The sequence below is a fragment of the Triticum urartu genome, chromosome 4 (genome assembly GCF_003073215.2).
Source record: "Triticum urartu cultivar G1812 chromosome 4, Tu2.1, whole genome shotgun sequence".
Lineage (NCBI taxonomy): Eukaryota > Viridiplantae > Streptophyta > Magnoliopsida > Poales > Poaceae > Triticum > Triticum urartu.
In genome coordinates this window covers 568,665,296-568,690,861 of record NC_053025.1, presented here as the reverse complement: position 1 = coordinate 568,690,861, position 25,566 = coordinate 568,665,296, and the positions used below count along the sequence as shown (strand labels likewise).

Below are 25,566 nucleotides of genomic sequence, written 5' to 3'. Positions count from 1 at the left end.
ATTTCTGTGACAAGTAATTCCGGACGGAGCGAGTACTAGTAGATAGCAAACGCGAAAAAAACTTGTATTGTACTGGTATAGATCAAGAAACTGGTGTCTATTTGGATCAACAAATCATCAATATCCTGAATCCATTCGTCAATGAAGTACACCAATCTGTGCTGGCTAGCAAAAAATTACCAATCTACTATCTCTACAGCAAGCTACACCCCCATCTCATATACAGTTATACAACCTACTTCATTTACCACACCAATTGTATACTTGTATGATATACGTATATACTTGCTTCAGATTTACCGTGTACTACCATGCATGTTCTGCTTGCTTCTTCATGCATACCGGCGGCGGCGCCGGCCGGCCGGCCCAGGCTTCTGGCACGCCGCCCCCTGCGTTATTCAGTGCCATGCTGTGCGTCCAGGTGGTCGACAGCTCAAGTGACGAAGTCGTGCAGCAGCTGCGACGACGACGAGGCGAACCGCTGCCGGTCGTCGCCGCCGTTGAGGAAGTCGAAGTCGCCGGGGTTGCCGTACAGCAGGCCCTGCTGCTCGGGCGGCACGTGGCCGGCGTTGTTGTTGTTGTTGTTGTTGCAGTGCTGCAGGCCCAGCGTCAGCGACACGCTGCCGCCGAGGTCGCCCATGCTGCCGCCGTACGTCACGAACCTGGCGTCGTCGCCACCGTGGTGCGCGAACGCGTCCTGCAGGAGGCTGCCGCCGCCCGGCCCGTGGTGGTTCAGGCTGAGGCCTGCTGGCGCGTACGTCGTGCCCATGTCGCCGCCGCCGAGGCTGGACAGCGGGCCGGCGTCCATGCTGCCCACCGGCTCCGACTTGTAGGCGTTGAGCAGCTGGCTCGCGCCGGCGTGCGTCGACGTGCTCTGGAACTCGTCCCGGTCCTGGTCCTCCGAGCATGCCGCCTCGTCGACCTTGCCGTGCTTGTTGCCGGCGTTCTCCGACGACGAGTTGGTGGAGTCCATCTCCGCGCCGAACTCCTCCTTGTACATCTCCTCCACCATGGGCTTCCATAGGCGGACGCGCGCGTTGATGAACCAGTTCGACACCTGCCCCCGGGACAAGCCGGCCTGCCTCGCCAGCATCACCTTCTCCGAGTCTTTCGGGTACCTGCATCGATCATGGCGGATCAGTGAGCGAGCACAGAGGAGTAGAGTGACCAGCTGCATGGGCGGCGCGGTGGGTAGCTAGCTTACGGGTGGAGGAAGTGCTCGAAGAGCCAGGCGCGGAGGACGGAGACGGCGGACTCCGGGAGGCCGCGCTGGGGCCGCCACGCGTGCTGCGGCTGCTGCATCATGCCGAACTGCTGCATGGCGCGCTGCTGCCGGAGGTGCTGGTCGATGTACCGCAGCCGGGACAGGCCCCCCGCGCCGGAGCCGTCCTGAGGCTCGCCGAGGCTACGCCGCGCCGACTGCACCTGCGCGCCGATCGCGTCCCGCAGCGACCGGAAGTGCCGGGAGATCGTCTGCAGGGCCAGCGCCGTGTAAGGCTTCGCCGCGCCGGAGCCGGCCACCGCGTCGAACGACGACACCACCATCTGCATCTGCTGGTGGTAGTGCCTGTACCGCCTATCCACCTGGTCCAGCATGGCCATCAGCGCCGTCACCTTGTTCTGGAGGTCCTGCCTCTCCGCCGGCGACAGCTCGGCGGCGGAGCTCCCCTCGTTCTCCTCGCCTTTGTCGCCCTCGACCTTGCCGCACTCGCCGTTGCCAGCCGAGTCGTCCTTCCTGTCCCCCTTCCTCTTGATCGCGTCCCGGACACTGACCACCTCGTCCAGCAGCTCGCGCGCCGCCTTCAGGAACCTCGAGTTCTGCACGTACACGTTCACCTGCGCGTTCCTGCTCGCCGCCATCGCCATCGCCGACTGGTTCGGACTCATCAAGGTGGGGGAAGCGGCCGCAGCCATGCCACCCGGACGGCCGTACTGGTAGAGGGACACCGGCACCTGCGAGCCGAGGCTGAGCGACAGGCCGCCCTGGTGACTACGCTGCCCGGCCGACGCGCCGCCGTCTCCCATGAGCATCTGCGTCTGCAGGCCGCCGAGCTCGGAGCCGTCCCTCGAGCTCATGAACGCGGCCGGCTCGTCGTCTCGGCCATCGCCGCCGCCGCCGTGGTGCGCTATGTGGCTCTGCTGCACGATGGACGCCGGGAGCGGGATCAGGCCGCCGGTCGACGAGTCCGGGTATTGGTTGGACATGGGGTAGTGGTGGTGGAATGACATGTCTCCGCCGCCTCCGCCGCCGCCGGCGAGGCCCCTCTGATCGTTTGAAGTGGAGAAGAACGTGGCCATCCGATCTTCTTCAGACGCAAATGCAGTCGTCTATCATCAGAAGGGTACCACTGTCGACGCGTGGGAAGGTTTAAGTTTTGTCTTCAGTGTCGAACTGAAGAAATAGAGGATTGGAAACTGTCAGTAAATCCTGCTCAGAATTGTCAGAAGGCAATTTCATCTTGCTCCTAAATTCAAATTACAGTCGCAAATAGCAAGATTTGGAGCAAAGGAAAGATGGTAAAAACATGGTGCGCAAGTGCAACTGTGCATCGACACGCTGTAGTGAATTAGGCAGAAGTATGACATGAGTGGACTAGTCAAGAATAACTGCAAATTCATTCAGAAAATTACAAGAGGAGTGAAAGAATTCTACTGCAAGCGAAGTAAATCAAAAGGATAGAATGGATCCAACAGGATTGAAAGCATCTATATATCTACCTGGGAGGATAAACTTCAGGTCACCGTACTTCCCGAGCACACAATCCCTCAATCTTCTTTCTGAAGTACCTGCATACAAAAAGAAACCGAAGCCTTTCCACTCAGCTGATGAAACCAGCATATAATTTCAGGAAAACACCAGTCCAAATCAGTAGTAGTACCTATCAAGGGGGAAAAGGTCTAACTAGACATGACCTGAGATAAACTAAGAACACAAAAAAATATCAGCTACTACTACTTAGCAATTCAGAGGCCAAACTTGCCAAGAATCAGCTAAAACATGAAGCAATTTTTCAAGTTGGTACGGTGCTGCACCCGCCAACCACAAGTAGGTAACCAGGAACAGAGACCTCAACAAGCAAGAAGCCAGAACCACACCAAGAATCCATACAGAAACCAAAACACCTAACCGAAACCTGCTGCTCACTGAATCATCTACAGATTCATGGACGCAAAGGGCAAGGCAAGCTTGCTAAGATAAGCCTGTATCTACACATACCTCTGCAAGAACTGGCTTTGAGGCCAAGCAAGAGCTTCTTCTTGGCTGCTATCTGTTCAGAGTTTTTCTGACAGAAGACCGGCCGGGGACAGAGGGCCGATCCTCCCGGGGATTCTAAAGAGGGGATTAGCAGCGAGGGTGTGGGCTTAAAATAACCAAGAACACTCGTGGGATTGTATCTTGCTGCTTTTGGTGTTCGTCCCTTCTCTTTTGGTTGTTGTAGCTCCTCCTGCCTCCTTCCCTGAGCAATAATATACTCCGGGGCTGCTTGCGCCAATGAGGAGGGCCTGCCTAACACTATCCTCCCGCAAATCCTAAAGAAACCCCACCACCGTTTTTGTTTGTTTCCCTCTCGCTTATTCCTCCCTATCTCCTCTCTTTACCTCACTCGTTTTTTCACGTAGGCTTGCTGCTTTGCGCGCGTGCGTCACGCTCAGGCCACAGGGACGTCGACGGCCGAGATCGGGAGACCGACGCTCGATCTCGGCCGTCGGCATGAGACCGATGCGCCTTTTAGGCATGCAATACATACATAGTATGTACTTTAGTTTAGTTGTGGCTCACATGATAAAACCAAGATATATCACACGGTTGGTTGCAGGTATCTTGCTAACTCTGAAGAATATGCTTCCACATGCAAGTGTTGTTTTTCATTTTCGTTCTGAACAATTAGACAAATCAAAATTTCAAATTTGACGCGGACGCCGCGGACCGGAGTGGGGAAAAAAATGGAGCCCTCGCTTTTATGCCACTATAGAAACCCGTAGATTCTTGCCAGTTTTGAGTGACCTTGCAGCAAGCATACTTGTTGGCCAGTTCGGTTCAGTTAGTCCACTCAGTGCACAAAAAAGCAAAGCAAAGCAGGCCCATTACCCTCCTCACTTGCTGGGTGTGTTCTCAGCTGAAAAGGCCCCCCAAGTTGCCATTTCTAGCTGATTCTCCCCGGCGCCTTGATTGCAAGGGCGCCAATCGGAGAACTTTCAGTAGGTGATGGCATCTGTTAAGACGTATTAGTCCCCTAACCACCAGTTGGTAGACCTAAAACCCTCTTTCCCTCCCCCCTCCCAACCTTCCGTATCTCCCAGCTGATCATCAGATGCTCCTAAGCAACTGCATCACCGGGGACGACGCTGACATCTCACAGAAAGCCAGCCCTACCTACATCTACACACACACATACACATTTGCAGCACGACCAAATCTTCTACTCTTCTCTTCTCCGGTTGAAGAAAGTGCATGAACAGGAGGCCCCTATCTAGCTAACACCAGATATGCATGATGATGAGATAACTAATGCCCCACAGACCCTTTATTTTTCCGTTTGGTGGCAGCACTTGCTTTTGAAATTGGACATGTGGTAGTGATGTGCAAGGACGAGTGTTTCCGTGGTCCCCCTACAATCATGAATTTGACCCCTCAACCCCCTCGCCGTTGCTTTGCGGGTCGTCTCGCTGAGCGGCGGGCCAGCCCCGAAAGGCGCAGGATTCGGCGGAAATCCGGTGAACAGTCGGGGTGCAGATTGTGATGAAATGTATATAGTACTCCCTCCGGTCCTTTTTACTCTGCATATTAGATTTGTCTGAAGTCGATCTCATCCAACTTTGACCAATTTTATGTAAAAAATTGTTGACATTTACATAACAACACCAACATCATTAGATTCATCTCGGAATATATTTTCATATTATATTTATTAGATATTATAGATGCTAATAATTTCTAATATAAATTTGGTCAAACTTAGCTAAGTTTGACTTTCGGCAAATCCAATGTGCAGAGTAAAAAGGACCGGAGGGAGTATTGTCTCTGTTGCTCGGCTCGAATAGATAGATATAGTGTGCACGTATCAAGTTTGTGATTATTCGTAGTTTTGAGAGAATATCTAGGAGATATGCAAATCAAATCATCAAAATAATTTTACTAATTTGTGAGGTTTGATTCATTTCATGCTATCAGAAGATACTTTTAAAAAAAACAGAAGATACTTTTGAATGTCACCATCATGCCTTTATTATCAGGAAACATAGGTCACATCCCATTTAATTTATTTTCCTCCATCTATTTTTATTTTGTGAAAACCCAGAATTCTAATCACCACAGGCCGGGGAATCAAACTAGAGAGTCTTCAATGCATGGCAACATTATTCAGTGTGGTGGTGACAGTGATCTTCATAGGTTCGAGTGAGCTGTTGCCAACGGCTTTATTTCCTCCGAAGTTCAAATGATTTAATGTGGTATTTTGTCCAATTATAGGGTCTTGGTTTTCTCATTCTCCTATGAGGCTACAACCTTTACAAGATATGACATCATAGTTCAGTAGAGATCAACCACTACTACCATATATTCATTCAGATGCATGCTTGGCATGGACTAATTTTAGAGGCCGGCCCGTAATTGATAGGTACAAATGTGAAGCTCACAATCCTTATTTCTGAAGAAACACAGGCGTAATCATTCCTAACAGCACTCATGTTGACACATATATAAAGGAAGGGAAATGTGAAGCTCACAATCCTTAATTTCCAAGAAACGCAGGTCATGTCGCGATTAGTTATAGACGACGAAGATCCCGTCAGGCGATTTACATCAATCGCCACCTACAGGCCACAGCTAGCTAACAGATCTGTCGGCCTGCCGGCCGGCCCCGGGAACGAAGAAGCTTCAGAGTTCAGACCCGCCGGTGCCACCCAACCCAACGGCCATTGTAGTAGCTAGCAGGCTCCCTTCACTGCTACGTGTCTCTCCTCTGAAAGACCGAGACCTCACCAAATTTGTCCAAGGCCTTTAACAATTAACCAATTGCTGGTAGCTAATTAACTACTAGCTGTCTGGCGATCGTCCTCGGCTTGACCCACCCTTGCTTATCTCAAATTGTTAATCAGGCTATAGGTGACCTCAGTTCTGTCAGTCCGTCACCGGATCGAATTAGGCGGATCGCGCGCGGTGTCGCCGCGCGATTCGCCGACGGGTTGTCCGATTGTGCGGAGGACGGGGTGACCGGCGGAAGTTTCCAATGATTGATTAATCCGAGGGGGTGTGGGAGTGCGGGATAATAGAGAACAAACTCCCGGCACTTCCGTGGACTGCTGATGAGCAGTGCGTTGAAAGGCCATTTTGTTGACGGGATGAGCAGCGCGCGGGGTGTGAATGTGAGTGTGAGTGTGACCAATCATCGGCGATAGAGAAAAGAAAAAGATGAATTAAGGTGTCACGTCCAAGGAAAAGAGACGGGGAGAAGAGGCATGGAGAGGAGAGATATCCGATGAACAAGAAAGAAAGAGAGAGAACAAGTGGCGGCTTCAGACTAGCCACAGTGGAGAGTAATATACACTAATAACATACACATATTCCTAGGCTATGTTACTACCTTCATAGTGGGTAGTAACTTAGGTGTGGTGTCATGCAAAGCTTTATATATTAGGTTATAGACTCATATTGCATTGAAAGATGTGATGTTACAGTAACTAGCTAAGTTACTAGAATGACCTCTCTCTTCATTAACTCATTGTCACATAGACAAATTTGCTGAGTTAGACTCGAAGTTACTACTAAAGTTACTCCCACTGTGGCTAGTCTCACGCGAACGTTGCTGAGCCTATGCCCTATGCTATGCTGGGTAGGCCTATGTGGGGGTGATACCTAGGGGTCTACTACTTGGGCGAGGACAGGAGCACGTACGCTCACATTATCCTATAGTAGTATAAGTGCAGTGGCAGGCTCTGAATGGATTGTATATCGAGCAATTGACAGTGAGAGGAAAATCGGGGGAGTAGCGACAAGGGTTGATCTTTACAAGGACAAGGAAACTGTATTCTCGATCGATCGTGGTCGTGGCGGCCATAGAAAACGGGCACTGCTTTTGTACTGTGTTTCGTTGCGTCAGGAAATGGATCTCATGGGGCTAGATAGATGATGAGCGAGGCTACCTAACCCGGTAACACGTCTCGTGTTGGATTGGAACGGCATTGTTTGCCATGCATGTCGCCGTCTTTCTGGCCTGTTTCAGGCCGGTTTTGCACTCTGCGATCGGACTGTCGGCGAGCCTGGAGGATCGACCCTGGTGGCGGTGGGGTGGAGCCAATCGGGGCTCGGCTGGCCATATGCATGGCCCGATGTGGTAACTGACGGAGCTTTCGACTGATGTGACCGATGTTACGGCCTGCATGCACGTGCTCTGGATCGACGGTCCAGATGCACGCCGCATGAGCACGGCCGGAGAGATTGTAGCTTCTGCTCGAGCTCGACTCTCCCCGCTTTTCCCCGTTTTTCCGCCTTCTGCTTTTCTACGGCCCTGTTTGGATACTCTAACTTAGTTAAGATTAGAGTTAGATTCTAACCCTAAATTAACTCTAGCCAAAGAGATGTTTGGATGATAGGGTTAGATGAAGCGCGGATACGACGAGGCACCTTCACGGAAGGTGTGAGAGGGAGGGAGGAAGAGGACGAGAAGCTTTGAGGAAGTGGGGAGGGATGAAAAAGGTGTTTTTTAGTGGTCCCAAGAAGAACTAACCCAAATAAGCATCCCTTGGGTGGGTTAGATTTTTTAGATGGGTTAGATGCATCTAACCCAAGCTAACCCTTCTGTTTGGATATTTTTGGGTTAGTTCAGTCCAAACTAAACCAAACTAACTCTAACCCATAGATCCAAACAGGGCCTATATCAGGATCTTATCTGGTCGTACTCCACTTTTTTCCTTGGCGTCGGCATGCATGCGGCGTGTTCGAGTTGGCGCCATGGACGACGCCAACGGGGCTCGTGATTTTTTTTCCACGAGTTTGCAAAGCCTGTGTGGTACTCCCTCCATAAACTAATATAAGAACGTATAGATCACTACTTTAGTGATCTAAATGCTTTTATATTAGTTTACAGAGAAAATATTTGTTTTTCTAGAGATTTCAACATACGGAGCAAAATGAGTGAATCTATACTCTAAAATATATCGATACATCCGTAAATGATAGTCCATTTGAAATCATGTCTATACATCCGTAAATGATAGTCCATTTGAAATTTTTAAAAAGACAAATATTTAAGAACGAATAGAGTATATTCTATTGATAGAAGATAGAGAGTACAGGGGGTCCGCTGTAGGAACACTACTCCTGGCGGGGTTCGAAGAGCGTGGGGGTTATTCCTCTATAGATGGCCGCACTTAGTCGATTTTCTAAATTTAGTGGAGTAAAAAAAATCGATGATGCATGATTCACTTGATTGATGCAACCGGACCATGGGTTGGATTGGTCGTGAATGGTGCTTCAAGATGCCCAAGAAAACATTGCGTACAGCTTGATTGCACCTCCACAAAGTTACTGTAGTAGTCCATAATTCTCTCTCAAAACATAGTATTGGTTTGATCTGTTACAATCGTTGCATCCATGAAGATGTTTATCCAAGCATAGCATCGAGCAACATCTTCAACTTGATTGTAGTTGCCGGTGCGTGACCTTGACGACCGCGTGCTTGCTTCGGCCACCTCTACAACCTCATCTTCATCGGCCACCTCCTCTTCTTCCATCTCTTTGGCCACCTCCTCTTCTTCGGCCACATCTGAACGATCCCAAATTGAGATCAACTAGCCCCATTGCCATCGAGGACTCCAAAGACGCTAAAAACTCGACCGTGTCCATCTCCACACTAGTACAACAAAACGAACAAACTCCATCACCATCAGCCACCAACAATCACCGACTAAAATTTGTTGGCCAAAATGTGAAAGATGGTTTTGTTTACCCTTTCGGCATTTCGTCGAGCACTTGGCAACCGCGGCCCTTCTTGCCGGCTGCGGCCGCTGGACGCGCCGCTGCAGTAGCGGTAGGGGTAGCCGGAGACGCTGGATTAGGCGTTGTCGGTTTTCTAGCTCCCTTGACTTCGGTGGGAGCGCCAGGAGGGCGGCGGGCCGTCGCGGGAGTGCCAGTCGCCACCCCGGTGGCCTTTGCCGCGGTTGGAGACGGAGCTTGATGCAACTGGAGATTTTTAATCCCCAACCTTTTCTTCGGCGCGAGCGGCGGTGCAGGGTAGTTTCCGGCGGCGACAAGCCCGCGGCGGTGGCCGACGGGGTGACGGAAGGGTCTGGGCTATCCATTCCGGCAGGAGGACCAGTCATCAGTGGTTAGTAGCGGGAATGGAGAAGGCGCGAGGGCAGAGGAGAAAGAGGACGTCACTTTTACTCGGCCGTGCAAGCAGTGAGCATATTTTGGAGGGTTGGAGGGGGTTTTCTGGCAGGGGAGTAAAAATTATCCTTCTCCGTTTGGTTTAGAGAATCAATTAGAGTTGGCATTAGGGCATCTCCAGCCGCGCCCCCAACAGGCCCTCCCCAGGCGATTTTGCCGCGTCGGCGCCAAAAAAGGCCCAGTCGCGCCTTCAGAAGCCCGTTTTTCGCCGGCTCGGGCCAAAACTGGTGCCGACGGACCCAGGCCGAACCCGGCGCCCTGGGGGGCGCTTGGGGAGCCGGCACAAGCGAAAAAGTTGCGTGGGCCTGCCCTGGAGGCGACCCGAGGGCCTTTTCCCGCCGTTTCTTGACGCTTTTCCCTCGCATCTCTCCCGCTCGCTCGCCTTCCTCCCGCCATTCTCTGCCTTTCTCCCGCCAAACCCCCTCCCGCTCGCCTCCCAGTCGCCGCCATGCCGCCGAAGAAGTACGCCATGCCGCGCGCGGCGGCAACTGCTACTGGCACCGTGGCCCAGCCGAAGCAGAGGAAGCCGAGGGCGCCGCCATCGAAGCCACCGGGCCTGTCGAACGCCGAGTTGAGGGTGGAAGTTCAGCGGCGCGAAGCAGTCACCGCCGACCGGCGGAACAGGGCCATAGCCAAGAAGGCCCGCGACAACGCGGCGCGCGCGGCGGCGTCTTCCTCATCGGTCGACCAGGTGGGGATGAATCCACCCGTCGTCAGCCACGCCCAGTACGCGCCCTGGGGACAGCAAGGCGTCGGATCTCCATGGGGTTCATCGTCGCCCGGCTATGCCGACGGCGACGCGCACGGTGGGTTCAACCCAAACGTGACCTTCCCTCATGGTCACCCCGCTACGTGCACGCCCTCGCCCGCCTTCGTCGGCGTGCAGTACCCTCCATACAATTACTCGCCGCCCGCCGCCTACGCGTCCACATCGACGCCCCATCTCTACCGTGGACCGCTGCCCTTCTCGCACCTCGGCGACGCCGACGACACGGGAGCCGACATGGACGACATCATCGCGACAGGATCGACCGCGGCCGCCGCGTCTCCCGGGTTCGCCACCCAGGACGAGGTAGTTGATCTCAGCGGCGACATGGAGGCCGAGCTCGGCTACGTCTACGGCGAGGACGCGCAGGAACCCGAGGAGGAGGAGGAGGACGAGGAGGAGGAGGAGGAGGAGCCGGCTCCTGTTCCGACAAAGGGGCGCCAGAAGAAGAAGAAGCGGGCGGCCAGGTCAGGCGAACCGCCCATCAAGTGGACGTCCAAGGAGGAGGAATGCCTCGCCGAAGCATGGAAAGTCGTCTGCCTCGACCCGACCACCAGCGCGAACCAGAGCTTGGAGACGTACTGGGACCGCATCAAGGCCGAGTTCGACGAGTGGAAGCTCCTCGACCCCTACTTCAAAGGCGTCTACATGCAGCGCGGCTCCAAGGCGATGGCGAACCATTGGGGGCGTATCCAGTTGGCGTGCAACAAATGGCATGGAATCGTCGAGGAGGTCGCGGCTCGCCCGGAGAGCGGCGCCAGCGTTGAGGATTAGGTACGCACGCCGTTCGCCCGCATATCTTCGTCGTCTACGCCCGCCGCCCGCCAACTGTTCGTCCCTCCGCGCAGCTGCTGCGTATGTTCGCCATGTATCGGGGCGACAACCAAGACGCCGACTTCAAGCACCTCCACGTCTACAAGCGCATTGACAAGTGTGAGAAGTGGGCGGAAGTTCGACGTGCCCTCGACAAGGCCAAGGAGACATACAAGCCGGAAGCGACGACTCCGGACACGTCAGAGGGGCGGCCGGACGGCCACAAATTGGCAAAGAAGGAGGAAAACGCCGACGCGGCGACCGCGCGACTGCAGGAGTCCATCGAGCATTGCCTCGCCGACGCCCAGGCCCGGGCCGTCCTACGCGAAGAGAAGACCAAGGCGCGGTGGTCGTCGCTGATGAAGAACAACGCCATCAAGCTCGACCTGCTCCGGACGAACGTCGCCGCGAAGAAGAGGAACATCGACATGGCTTTTATGATGGGCGGGGCGGACATGCTCCAGAGCAACGACGAGAAGCTCAAGGCGTGGTACCTGGTGCAGCGCGGCCTCATCCTGAGCGAGCTGCCGACGGCAACGCCGACGACGCCGACGACGCCCACGACCACACGGACGCCAAGCCCGAGCGACACCTCTACATCGCCGCCCAGCAGTGCCGAAGCCGCGCCGACACAGCCCAGCACCGAAACAGCTCCGACACCGCCGAACCCGCGCACGCCGACTCCGCCAACGCCTGAAGCCGACCCCGCCGAATGAATCATTGCGCACGCGAACTTGCGGCGGCGGCGCTCTGTTTTTTGTGACGCCAGACTACGTCCGTTCGCCGGATTTGCGGCGTCTTTTAAAAGCGGGAACGACCAAGTTTAAATTTTCCGCATCCTGGGGCCAGCGCGTGGGGGCGTGACTGGGAGCTCGTCGCCCCCAGGGGCCGAACTAGCGTCGGCACGCCCCCAGAGCGCTTTATTTAGGCGCCCGGGGGGGCCGAATGGCTGGAGATGCCCTGAGTAGGGAGCGGTTGCACAAGGACGGGGCTCGCGTTAAGCCGAAAAAGCGAGGCCGTGTCACGTCGACACGCTCTTCACTTAGATGCATGCCAGTCGACGCTGCTGCTGCAGTGCATGCATGCACGTACGTCCTCTGGTCTGGTGGAGCCGTGGAGACTGTACGAGTCCAGTCCACCAGGTCCAGGCATCTTCCTTCTTTCCTCCCTTTAGCTCGAAATCATTCTCCGCACAGGGCCGGGGAACATCGCACGAACTCGGCAGCAAGTACACGCGCACGCACCACCTCCGGCGTTAGATTCTACCAGCGGCCTTGTAAAGGCATGGAACAGAAGCACGCACTGGCATCGGTGCCCAATAATTGCTGCTTGTACTGCCAGCTTGTACTACCACGTGTCGTCGTCGTCTCACGCCGCGGCACTGCACCGCATGCGCATGCACGGCCACAGTACAAGATAATGGCGGGAGCACCTCATGCATGCATGGGCGACGGGTCTATACATGCGGCCGCGAGGCGAGTCGCACGAATGGCCACGAGCTGGATGGACAGGTACGGGGACGTCCAACTGGCATGCATGTGCGGGAATGTCGACGGCGTGGCCGGTGCGGTGCACGGCCCGCGTGATGGCATTCGCACGGAAGATAGCTGGACGCCGGCGTGCGTACGGTGCGTCGGCATGGCCTAGGCTTTCAGGTACGGCGCATGCAGACCGTCGGCGCGCGGCAGGGACCGGAATACGGCCGAGATGAGCACCGCCGGGGCGTGCTGCAGTGGCGCCGCTGCCCCCATCCGGCGCCGGATAGATGCGCCTTGCACGGGGCGCTGCAGAAGAAGAATGGACGGAAAGAAAGACTGTGCATCCATTGCTCGGATGCTCGGAGTCAACTACTGACAGCGTGCAACGCTCCAGCCGAGTTGTTTACTCGTTTATACTGCATGTGGCGTCCAGCATCTCCCGCCTTTTCCTCGTGTTTTGTCCTTTGCATCCTGCTATCAATGCTATCAAGATCTCGCGCGTAGTAGTATGCTTTCCACAAAGGCGTCGGCAGGAGCACGCGCTTTTCTTTCAGCGTTGGCCGACGAGGCGTAGGCGAGGCTGGATCGCGTTCGGCCAAATTCCTGGTCGACACGCCTCCACTTGAGCTGCACGCGGTCAGCCAGTTGACGCTGTGGGGTGGCGGTGGCCGGGCCACGTACGTACTGTGCGTGTCCAGGTCTCCAAGCATCTCCTTGATTCCCTTCTATCCATTTGACTCGAAATGGTTCTGCGCATGCACGGGAGCCCGGCCCGGCCGCGCGGGGAACATCGCACGAACACGGTACCAAGTAGAGGCACAGGCACCACCTCGTTCTCTAGATTCTACTGAGACGGCTGGCGTTGTAAAAGCATGCATGCATGGCATGGCATGGCATGGAATAGAGGCACGCACGGCTTAGCGTTGGTGGCGGCCAATAATTGTTGCCTGTACTTGGTATCGTCGTCGCCGTCCACGTCTAGAAGGAGGACACAGAGGCGGGCGACCATCATGGGCGGGCGACGGATCCATATTCTGTACGCGTGCGGCGACGAGTCTCGTCAATGGCGAGCTGGGCATTGGACAGATGGACGGGTGCAATGGCAAATCCATGTGTAGGAATCTTGACGATGATGAATGTACGTACGTACGTGCGCACTCGGAGGCCGGGAGGCGGTGCGGTGCGCCGTGCACGGCCGGCGTGAATTGATGGCATGGCACGGCAGATGGCTTGACGTACACGTACATACCCCGCCATTTTCCTTTTTCTCTTTTTTTCTTTTGAGGCAAATTTTCCTTGTTTCCCTTGACTCATGAGGTCCGGCTACTTCTCTGTGGTACAGCACCAACCGAGAGTGCCGGGCCGTGCTGCGGGGGCTTTGCACGAGTGCCGCACCAGGGCCGGCCCGTCAGACTAGGCCTGCTTTCCTTCTTCTTCAAATAACAATGTCAACATGTTTATTTGCTTTTTGGGTTTTTGTTTTTGGCCGGCTTTTTTCTGTTTTTCTTCTTTCAAAATTCACGAGCTTATTCAAAATTGATGAACTTTTTCAATTATACCATTTTTTTTAAATTTGATGAACTTTTCTTTTAAATTGATGAACATATTTCAAATTCGATGAACTTTTTCAAATGCGATGAACTTTTCTTTAACTTCTATGTACTTTTCTCAAATTCGATGATTTTTTTCCAAATCCAATGAACTTTTTTAAATTTTCCTGACAATTTGTATATTCAGTGATTTTTTTGTGAACTCTTTTAAAAGTTGGCGAACTTTAAAAAATTCCATGAACATTTTTTAATTCACTAGATTTTTCGCTTTTTGCGATTTTTTTCTTTTCTTCCATATTTTTAAAAGTCAACACTTAACCAATCAACCGCGACCGCTAAAATGGGATCGAGCGACCTAGGTACACTGGTCAAGTCGATTGAGCACTCTCCATTTACATGGGCCGACCCACAAGCAGAGGGCCCGTGAGCGCCGGTTCCTCAAGTGGCGCTTAAGGCGCCACCCACATAGGAGCACCCATGGGTCCGCCCGTTTCTCTCGGTTCAGGGATGGCTGCATAACTAATCCTGTTCCGCGCCTTAAGTTTTTTTTTGCATCTAAACACACTTTATTCATTCAACTATGTGCCTCAAAATTTGTAGTGCTACCTTCAAAGATGAAGCTGCAATATTGGAACTCATCAGGAGTGGGTCTAAATTCCTTGACTATGCTTGTGTATGTCTGTATGATCCACCAGTTTCATTCCGGACATCATAACTCACTACCTAGCAATCTGAAGCCACCACCACAAGTGATAATAGGAGATCATGTGCAACTGTTAATGCCTCCCGACAACAAGTGCCTCAAGGGTGGTCAGATATGTTATACCCGAGCACTTGATGACCGAAGCGCCATGCACATACCTCTTGAGTCTTTGCAAACATCAATGTAAGATCCCTCATTCGAGCTCGTCGAGATTGCTCCATCTACCCGAATTTTTGCTAAACTGGCCACAGAAAGGATCCATCTATGGGATGGTTGTCTTGTCGTTGTAGAAGCCAGCACTTGCGCCTTCTTGGTCTGCAATCAGCAAGCTCCCTGATATAACTTCTAACAAAGCTATTTGTTTTCCATGGTGGCTTTGAAAGATTTGCTCGTGCAGAGCTTTGCGATGGGCATGCCAAATCACCCATAGCATGACTGTAATTTTGATGAAGTCGTCTTAAGCACCAACCGGCGCACACCCCTCCGATTGAGCGACCCAGCCCATTTAGGAATTGTTGTGCATTTTCTTCTGGCTTTTTTCCTTTTCTTTTTTATTTTCCTTTCAATTTTCATATGGGCAAAATTTTCTAAAATTCTTGAAAAAAAAATCCTATTCATGAACTTATTAAGGCCTTCTTTGGTTTAGAGGAATGTTGTAGGAATTTCATAGGATAGAATTTCTATAGGAAAAACTCCTTTAGACCCCTTTGGTTTGTATGAATGGAATCCTATTCCTATGGAGGAATTCTTCCTATCCTCCATATTTCGTAGAAAAATAAATATTAACCTAGACTCAATGGAAAAAATACTGTGACGTGAATCAAAGGGCATCTCCTTTCCTATTCCTACTCATAGGATTTGAGATACATGTCATCTCATTTCCTATGTTTTTCCTATTCCTACGATTTTCCTACCCTATGAACCAAATAAGGCACAAAAGTTAATGAACTTACTTTGAAACACATGAACTTTTTTTGAATACATGAATGCATTCTAATTCACAAACTTTTTCCGAACTCACGGCGGGTCGCTAAACCCTAACAGAGAGGGTAACTCAACCCTTCCAAATCTTCATCCTCTAGATTTTATTTTAGGCAAATCTTCATCCCCTACTACCAGTTGCCCACTAGAACCCTGCTCCCTAGCGCAGGAAAGTGTCATAGTGGTCCGGCACATTAGTGGGCGCTGTGTATGCGAGCTACCGGCAGCAGCCACACTTTGGGCCGGCCCATTAGCTCTTTTCCGAATTTGGGTTCTCTCTATTGTTTTTCTACTTTTCTTTCCTTTTTTCTATTTTTCATTTTCGTTTTTCCTTTTCTTTCTTTCTTTTTCATTTTTCATTTCTTTTACTTTTAGATTTCACTTCTTTTTTTTTTTTTTTTTTTTTAAATCATGAGTATTTTCAAGCTCAAGAATATTTTTAAAATTTGTGGCCATTTTTTACAAATTCGCAAACATTTCTAAACATTGTAAACACTTTTTATGAAACTTGTAAAAATTTCTGAATTGATGAACATGTTTTCGAACTGCCGAACAATTTTTGAAATCCAATAATATTTTTTAGTTTTGACAAACGTTTTACAAATGCATGAAATATTTTCTGAATCGATAAACTTTGTGTAATTCATGAACATCTTTTGAATTCACACACATTTGTTCAAATTCACAAACTTACATTGAATACATGATCATTTTCTGAAAATCATGAACATTTTTTTTCAAATCACCAAAATTTTGATCATTGTTTTAAAATTGTCAGTTTTATTAATTTGGGACTTTTTGAAATCCCAAATTATTTAAAGGAAACAAACAGAAAAAACAAAATGAAAAAGGGCGCCCCACACATGGGCCTCGGGGGGGGGGGGGGGGGGGGGGGGGGGGGCTGCCTCTCAACCGCCACAACATGTCGTGTCTCGCGTGCTGGGCGCTTCCTCAGTATTTTATTATTATGTATGTGTTTTTGGGTTTTAGATCCTGTTTTTTTTGGCTTTTGAATTTTGCCCGATTTTCCTTAGGTTTTGGAAGGGAAAAATCAAACGAAAAATGTGGTTTTTTGCTTCCACGAGAGGCATAGATTTGCTTCTCGTGGAGGCACACGTTTTTTCTTCCGTGAAGGCATAGTTGTGCTTCTCAGAAAGGTAAATAACGCGGTTTTTTTTCACGAGAGGCACATACTTGCTTCTTGTGGAGGCACAGGTTTGCTTCCGCGCTCCCGGGAAGCAGAAAAATGCGTTTTTTTGCTTCCGCGAATAGCACAGATTTTATTCATGAAGAAACTGTGCTTCCAGCTCATTTTTTCTTCTCAATTTTTTCGTGAAGAAAAGTTCGTCGAAACCTGTTAACATGGATATAGTTTCGAAAATCTCGACGCGGGAAATCGAACGATGAAAATGATCCACGATTTGGACACACGCTTTAAAAAGATAAAACGTTTGAATAAATAGATTTATGAAAAAGTTGAAACTCACAGATTGTTTTTTTGAGGGTTGTTAAAACTCACAGATTGCTGCGCCTTGCCGCAACTGGAAAGGTGGAGATGACTAACTACGACACATGCGTATCGGCCCTATACCTACTGCCCAGCCCAGCCCAGCACGGCCGCACCGCCGTACGAAGCCAGATCAAACGGGGTGGACGCCCCAGATGCACCGAGCCTACTGATAAAGCCACCACGAAGTCCCCACGCCCACGGTCTCCAGCCCTAGCGCCTCCGCTCCTCTCCCCCGCCGCCACCCCTTCCCCGCATCGTCTCCCACGCCAAGACCGCCGCCGTTCGTCAAGATGGTACGGCGGGGATACATCGCGGCTTTGATCCCCTTCGATTTTTCCCGAATGTTTGCTCTTTCGTTTGATCCGAGACGTATGCATCTCCCGTGATCTAATCTGTCTGTGGTCTCAGGTGCTGCAGAACGACATCGACCTCCTCAACCCGCCGGCGGAGCTCGAGAAGCTCAAGCACAAGAAGAAGCGCCTCGTGCAGTCCCCCAACTCCTTCTTCATGGTACGTGCGCATCAGATCACGTAGGATTGATCTGTGGGTTCACGTTCCTTTGGTTGCTCTCCTGGCTCGGCCCTTAATCTTGTGCTTGTCTTTGTGTTCCTTGCGTGCAGGATGTCAAGTGCCAGGGCTGCTTCAACATGTAAGACCTTATGATCTTTTCGGCCGTTCAGTTTTGTGTTCATAGTTAATATACTGCTGTAGTACACAGTAACATTAAGAGGGTGGATTGGATTCTTGACTTGGCTACTTGATTTAAACAAGATGCTATCAATGATTTAGGTTGATCTGCTTTAAGAATGGCTTAAATGTTAAGTTTATGCACATAGAACTGCCTGCTGTATGACAGATTGTGTAGATTTAGCAATATATGTGCATCTTGTACTGTGGCATGGTTCGCTGATGCGCTCTTGTCGCCTCTGCTATTGCTGCAGTTAGTACTGAACGTGAACGAGTAGTTATTCTGCTTAATTTGCTAAGTTGGGTTAGTTTTCGTGCAGTTATAGAACATACACACTTCACCTGGTAGTTCAGCTCGAAATGTCGAGCTGATTGCTAATTTCTTCTGTCACCTCCTTGAGTGTCATGTTGTTTGTCTGCCCCTGACTTGAATTATATCTATGTATCAACCAATTCCAGTTTATATTCATTATGACTGAAGCTTGCTCTGCTTGATTCACATACCATATATCTGTTCCATGGAAAATTCACATAATGATTAATGTTTCCAACCATCTATTGCCTTGTGACAGAACGACTGTGTTCAGCCACTCTCAGACCGTGGTGGTGTGCCCTGGCTGCCAGACGGTGCTCTGCCAACCCACCGGAGGAAAGGCGAGGCTCACCGAGGGATGCTCCTTCCGCCGGAAGGGCGACTAAGCTGCACGCCTGTTTATGGGAAAAATGAAGCCCCGCTGAACCTTACTTTTCAAGTAACTAGTTATCCCCGATGTGTACTGGTCAATTTTTTGTTAATTATGCCTGCCTGTTTGCCAGCCTGAACGTTGTAGCAACGTGTTCTATGTCATGCACTTTTGAGTCGCCTGTTGTTGGTTCTTCTGTTTGTCTGACTGCCTGGTGATATCTAAGTTTGGTTCTTGTTATGTAGCAGTAATAGTCTGCTGCATTTTCTTGATGGTGTTCAGTGTTTGGTATCTATGCTCATTTATCTGTCCTTCATCACCTATAAGGTGAAGAAGATGAGAAACGTAGCGTGAGCATCTGCGCAGCAACATTCCTCCCTTCAGCAGCACGCACTAGAGTGCCACATAACTTTCTTCTAACTTCATGTGGCTTTTCGCCGTGACCGTGCCATCACCGTCTGCCATAGTGGATCAAGACAGGATCTTGCCCCTCTAACTTGGAGCGGTGATTCACATCTTGTAAAGAGAGGAGGAAGCCACCCAACATAGATGGAAAGTTCTCGTCTTGGGCTTTGACAAAGTATATCATGAGTTGAGGGGAATGTACATATGTCACATTGAGAGGTTTGTCTGAACGATTTTGTGTGGCCTGGGAACTGGCACGTAGAGGTCGTTACCATTTATTGGGCGAGTTTGAGTTAGCCTGGATCAAGTGGATGAACTCGGCGCTAGAGCAGCGACCCAATGGCGAAGTGTCTACATACTCTGCTATCAGGCAAGGTAAGAATTACTTGGACTTGAACAGCCGCACCGCAGCGGACGTGCACCATCCTGCTGCAGCGGACTTGAACAGCCGCACCGCAGCGGACGTGCACCACCTGGCTGGCGCTACTGCAGCCGCTGGCCTCGCCCCACGCCTGGCCGGTGTCGCGCCGTGCTTGCCATGCCTAGCCTCGCTCCGACCTCAAGCAGTAGGAACAGGTGGTCGCCGCCGTCAGGCACCTCTCGCACGCGCTCGCGTGGGTATCGCTTGTCTCGGCCATGGCCAATGTACGCTGGCGTTTGTGCCCGCTTGTAGGTCCTCGCGCTTGGCTTGGGGCAGCGCGCGGCGGCTGCTGCAACCTCGGCGAGCTCGCGGGCGAGCGCGGCCGAGCAGCAGCACGCGGTGGGGCGCGGGCGCGCGGGGCATGGGTAGGCGCGCAGGGAGCGGGGTGGGGTGCGGAGCACGGTGCAGGCGTGACGCAGAGCACGGGCAGGCGCGAGCACGTGACGCGGGGTGCGGGGCGCAGATATGAAGCGACTGTTATGTCACAAATGCATCCGGCTGCGGTTGGGCACACCGGGCGACCATGAAAAAGTGGACAAATCTGTCCGCTCGGCCGAACCAAAAGGATAAAAAGCGACAAGTCAGACGTCCATTTCGGTCGGCCTGTTGAAGTTGCTCTTACAGGAATTAAAATCCACTTAAGCCTCAAGAGTTGAGCCCGCGTAGGGCAGCTATATAAAAGGTCAACTCCTATCTGGGCGAAATAAAAACAAACGGGCCAGCCAGAAATACTAGAAGAACAACGGATATTCGTCCTTCAGGGTGGATTGCACCGCCGGAGAACTTCTCAAAACTCGATGTAGATGCTACTGTACATCGTAATGGGCATGTTGGAGTGGTCAGAGCTATCTGGCGTGACCGAGCAGGGGCTTTTCTTGGAGCTTCTGCTATGGTATTCAACAATGCAGATCCGGCTACTTTAGAGGCATTAGCTATTCGAGAAGGGCTAGCTCTGATTGCAGATTTGAATCTCCAGCAAATACAGGTGGCATCGGATTGCAAGGGTGTAGTCAAAGAAATTCAAGAGGGAAAGCGGAGCTATTTATGGGGCAATTATCAAGGAGATCAAGCAACAAAAATCTGCTTTTATTTCTTGTATTTTAGTTCATGAATTTAGGAGCTCAAATGCTGAGCTCACAACTTAGCGAGACATGCTTTAACTTTGGGCCTGGCCGCCATGTCTGGTTAGACCAGCCCGTGGGGATTCCGTTCGTCTATGTAAACATTGTGATTGTTTAAATGAAGCCTCGCAAGGTTGTCTAAAAAAAAGCTATATAAAAGGTGGAGTGCACTAGATTAAGGCACGCGAGAGGTAACCAGTTTTTGGGATCCACTATAGGGTTTGGAGAAACCCTCCAGTTGTTGCTGGCATCTCCTTTCTTCGTCCTGCGTTGCCAACTTAGCTTCTAGGTCGTCAGTGCACTGGAATAGAATAACTCAAGGGCACAAGGGCGGTGGATTCCGAAGATTTGGTCAAGTTACCCAGTGAAGAGCAAATGTTTGTCTCTTGTGCACACGCCTTGTTTAATCGAGGGGTGTCATGTAAATGCCTAACTTTCAAGTTGATCTTCATTAGTGGCGAAAAAATTAGTCCACATTAGATGTTTGAGTCATCTTTAATTTCTTATGTCTATATAAGACCGATTCCTTGAGGAAACATCTCATGTTTTTATAGGCTAATTATGAGTGACTAGTGATGTTTGATTGCGGAGCAGTTAATCTTACTCAAGGCCCTACTTAGTCCTACCAAACCTATAATTGGCAAATCATCAAGGTCAAGTGAAGCAACCAACTATGGTCAAACAAGTGAATGGAGGAAAAAGAATAAGACTAAGAAATAGTTAATGGAAAAGAGGCCCAAGTCAATAAGGAAGCCCAAGAAAAGAAACCCACCTAGGTGGATAGATGAGAGGGATTGGTCCACCACGAGCTATTGACTCATCCTCTCTCCTAGTCCATCATGGAATTAAGGATCAAAGATTACCTCCATTACCCCTCCCACCGTGATTTCATTATCGTTTTGTATAGATCATTGTAGCTCTTCCAAGAACTAGTGATATATATGTATTGCCATAAGACGGCGCCAAGTGCTATACTAATGTTCTTATTAGTGAATTTAGTGAAACTAATATTCCTAGCATTGGTATCGCCTGGTATTGTTGCCATGGTTAAACTAGCAATGCCAATAAATCTTTCACCTTTTAATTAGTTATGTACAAAGAACCATATAGAAGACGAGGAATGAAGTTTCATGTAGCTGCCGTTGATAGAAAGGGAGGATGTAGTTTTTATGGCAAAGCGGGACAGATTCGAAGGCAGAGTGAGGGGTTGACAAAGAAAATGGCAGGAAGGAAGAATATGTTTCGCATGGTGGTGCTAACATATCTTCTATTTTGACACGAATAAGGCTTTTTTTTTCGTTTCAATTGTCAGAGCTAAAGGCAGAGCCTACGTGTATGGTGTAGCTACATAAGCCCTGCGGTAACCTTAGTCTACATAAACCTTGTAGGTATGCAACTCATTCACCACCTGAATAAAATCGCACAAAAGAGCACTATAACTCCCAGACTCGTTCAAAAAACTGTAAGATCAAGTTCTAGGAGTCTCGTATGATTTGGTCCAATGTTGAGGAAAAGAAAATTTGGAGAGTGCCCAGGGCCTATAACTACACATCTCTCGGCGCCTTATCAACATAGGACTAACCCGCACTCTGTTGAGTATATATACTGCACCTATTTTTAAAATAATAAAAATATTAATATTACCGTTGTGTGCTGGGAAACAAGAGTAAGAAACGATGAAAATAAGGAAATACTCCCACCATAAAGAATGCTAGAGAATTTAGATCACTACTCTTATATTTCTTTACAGAGGGAGTATAATGTAAAAACACCTTTTTTTTGAAAAGGGCAAAAGACTTGCGGCATTCATTAATTAAGAGAGAGTTTAGAACAGGTTTGGCTGGCCGCCCTAGGGCAAGTAGCCGGTAAAACAAAAGCCTACTCTCCCGACATAAGATTACACAAATGGGCTGCGCCTGCCAACCCCCAATTCTTCGCCCCGCACCGGATTTTGGCCATGATTACTGCCGACGTGGCGAACTTGTTGTTGAAGATTCTTGCGTTGCGCTCGTTCCGTATCTCCCAAGACACAAGCATTGTAGTAGAAGCCATGGCCTTACGACGTCCAAAGCTGTCATGAACCATGGCTTACCACCAAGATTGGACATCTTCGAACCCAAAAGTATTTGGGTGTAACCCTTCAAGCTGAAGCCAGTCACGCACCATGGTCCACACCATTATGGAGAACCTACATTGAAAGAGTAGGTGTGTCACCGACTCCGAAACTTGGTTGCACAATGAACAATTGCCACAATTTGGCCAACCACGTTTAACAAGGCAGCCGGCCGTCCTAACTCGGTTCTGAGTGATCAACTAGGCAAAGAACTTGCATTTTGGCGGTGCCCAGTTCTTCCAAATCATGCTCTTGAAGCTAGAAGCCATGATGCCGCAAAACTGTGCCTTGTATGCAGTGGCTGCCGAATAATGCCCTGAGGTGGTGAGCTTCCAAGTGATGGTGTCGGGGTGGTTGTCTTGTAGTTGCACCTGGGTCACCAAAGTCCAAAGCGAGATGAATTCTTGGATGTGCGCCACTGTTAGGCCATTTGAGAACCGAATTTTGTCCACCCAAGCACCATTCTGAATTGCCTTCCTTACACTCCAACTTTTGCTTCTGGAAATGTCAAAAATTAGTGGTGCAATGTGCTTAGGTCTAAACCCATCAAGCCAGGCGACTCACAGAAGCTCGCCTTGCGCCCATCTCCTATCGTGACCTTCGTGAGGGCGTGAAAAAGGCCCATGTCCTCCTTGTCGCAAGGGTTCCCGGTGCCCACCCAAGGTCTTTCCAGCGTGATCCACTCAAGCCATGGCCACCTTAGGCGGAGTGCACGAGCAAACTTTGCAAGGTGAAGGATACCAAGGCCACCGAGGATCATGGAGCGGCACACAGAAGTCAAGTTAATTTTGCATTTTGCCCTTAGAAACCTTGTCGGAACCCGCACAAATCAAGGCCCTCCAGATCTTTTCAATGGCTTGTAGAACCTCAGCTGGAATGACAAGCGTCGTGATTTGGTCCATGAGGTGCTGGAAGTGGCTCCTCTTTAAGCGCCTAATCGACAAGGGAAGCCCAAGGTAGCGCAAGGGGAACGTCGAGCGCACCGCGGGCATGCTTTGCATGATGTCTTCAAGGTCCAATCCTTCACACCGGATGGGTGCCACACAAAGCGTTTTTTGGAAATTTGTAGCCAGTCCGGTCACCTCTCCAAAGCTTTCCAAGACATATAGTGGAGATGGCCTGGACGTCCTCCTTGATCGGTGCAACAAATATTGCCGCGTCGTCCGCATAAAGCGATGTCCGGAGTTGCACCCCTCGACCACCCAAGTCACCGATGCATCCCTTCATTAAACTGTGGCAGCCGGCATCTGAGATCTGATGTATTGTCTAACTATCTGACACGCTGACAGCTGATGCACATGAAGATGTGGATACTTAAACATTATAGCAGATGCACATGAAGGTGTGGATACTGACATTATTGGCAGCTGCAGGAGCCGGGGTGCTAACCATACGATACGACCGAGAGGGTGAGAGCAATTGTTTACCATCTCCCACAAAACAAATGCATAAGACGAGGGCCTGAGCCAAAACCCACAAGTCCAGTCCATGCCCTGCACCGTACGCACACACCGAGGAAAAGAACTCCGGAGATGAGACGGCGGATGGGCGTCGGTAACCGCGACGGCATCCGAGACGCCGGGCCAAGGAGGAGGGAGCACATCGTCAAAGGGACCCTAGCAGCCTAGCTCCCCTCTTTTACTATCATCGCGCCTGCACTGCACCGGAGGTCCGCCCGCCGCGGCACGCCGTCTTTGTGTCTTTCTTTCGCTAGATTTAGGGTTGGTTCTCCATGCTTTACAGGTCGGAGGAGTCGGACAGACAAATCCTGCACCCCCGCACCGCATTGCTCCTAGAATCTTCTTTTTGTTTTTTACTTTCAATCACCCTCTGCGTTCTACGCTGCTCCCGCGTCTGTAGCAGAGCAATGCTACATCCACGCAAAGCTACGTAAGGTTTACGTAATGCTGCTGATTTTGCAAATTTTAATTGGAATAAGGGGAGTGAGGGGGGCCCACAGCCATGAAATCAAGGTTACATAGGATCACGTAGATGTAGTATTATAGGCATGATGATCCTACTCCCTTCGTTCCTAAATATTAGTTTTTTTAAACATTTCAAATAAAATATAACATACGGATATATATAGACATATTTTAGAATATAAATTCACCCATTTGACTGAGCCTGCAGGGAGAGAAAGATTTCATACCAAAAAAAACTGCCCCCGCGTCCTCCGCCTGGGCGACTCGGGCGGCTCGATCCGCTTTTTCCGGCGTCGTCCCTGTGCGCCCTCCCCTCGCCGCCGCCAGTCGGCGTCATCGAGCTTGCTCGGGCGGCTGACGGCGGCAGCAGGGTTCCGTTCCCGTGGATCTTTGGGCAACGTATTCAACGAGATGCAGATGGTGGCTGGCCGCTGTGAAGGTTGATGCTGCAGCGGCGGCTCCAGCACTCCACGTATCTGGCGGAAGCATGGCTTGGGATAACTAGGTCAGCACCATGTGCGCTCGCGACGCAGTCATCTTCATCGACAGGACCACTGGAGCATGCACACCTGTTGCTCCTCTGCGTCTTGTGCTGTGACTTCCTCCGATGCATCCAACCTGAGAGCACACCCATGCTAGGGCCGCTGCTCCATGGGTGCATCTTTGGCGTTGGTGCGTAGTGCTCATGGTGGTTGTTCCCTCAGGTTCGGCCGTGAATCTGGTCCGCAGGCTGCTGTGTGGTTGTGGGCTAGACTGCTTACCTCAAGAGCTTCAAACCTGAATGATGTGCGTCCACTGGTGCGAAAACGCTTGAGGTAGTGGCAGCTCGTGGAGCTGTCGTCTGATACAGATCAGCCAACATCTGCTACTTGTGAGGATGGTGTAGGCCTTCAGAGTGTCCCCATCCCGGGATTTTGGTGGTGCCGACAGTCCTTCTTCCTGTCAGCACTAATCTTGATCGCAGCCTCATGCAGCGACCTGGCCGAGTCACGTTCATGCGAAGTAGCGGCCGGGATTCCATC

At 50.7% G+C, this 25,566-nt stretch overlaps 2 protein-coding genes across 2 annotated transcripts; one reads left to right on the top strand and one right to left on the bottom strand.

Annotated features, from left to right (window-relative positions):
- Positions 1–80: 80 nt before the first annotated feature.
- On the bottom strand, positions 81–3,546 carry LOC125552745 (BEL1-like homeodomain protein 7). The gene is made up of 4 exons (XM_048716415.1): positions 3,218–3,546; positions 2,719–2,787; positions 1,205–2,392; positions 81–1,118 (listed from the first exon to the last, which is right to left on the bottom strand). The coding sequence occupies exons 3-4, from the start codon at positions 2,296–2,298 to the stop codon at positions 434–436; spliced, it is 1,779 nt and encodes a 592-aa protein (XP_048572372.1). The 5' UTR covers positions 2,299–2,392; positions 2,719–2,787; positions 3,218–3,546; the 3' UTR covers positions 81–433.
- Positions 3,547–17,327: 13,781 nt separating this feature from the next.
- Positions 17,328–18,826, top strand: LOC125552744 (40S ribosomal protein S27). The gene is made up of 4 exons (XM_048716414.1): positions 17,328–17,482; positions 17,598–17,699; positions 17,810–17,838; positions 18,449–18,826. The coding sequence occupies exons 1-4, from the start codon at positions 17,480–17,482 to the stop codon at positions 18,573–18,575; spliced, it is 261 nt and encodes an 86-aa protein (XP_048572371.1). The 5' UTR covers positions 17,328–17,479; the 3' UTR covers positions 18,576–18,826.
- Positions 18,827–25,566: the final 6,740 nt, after the last annotated feature.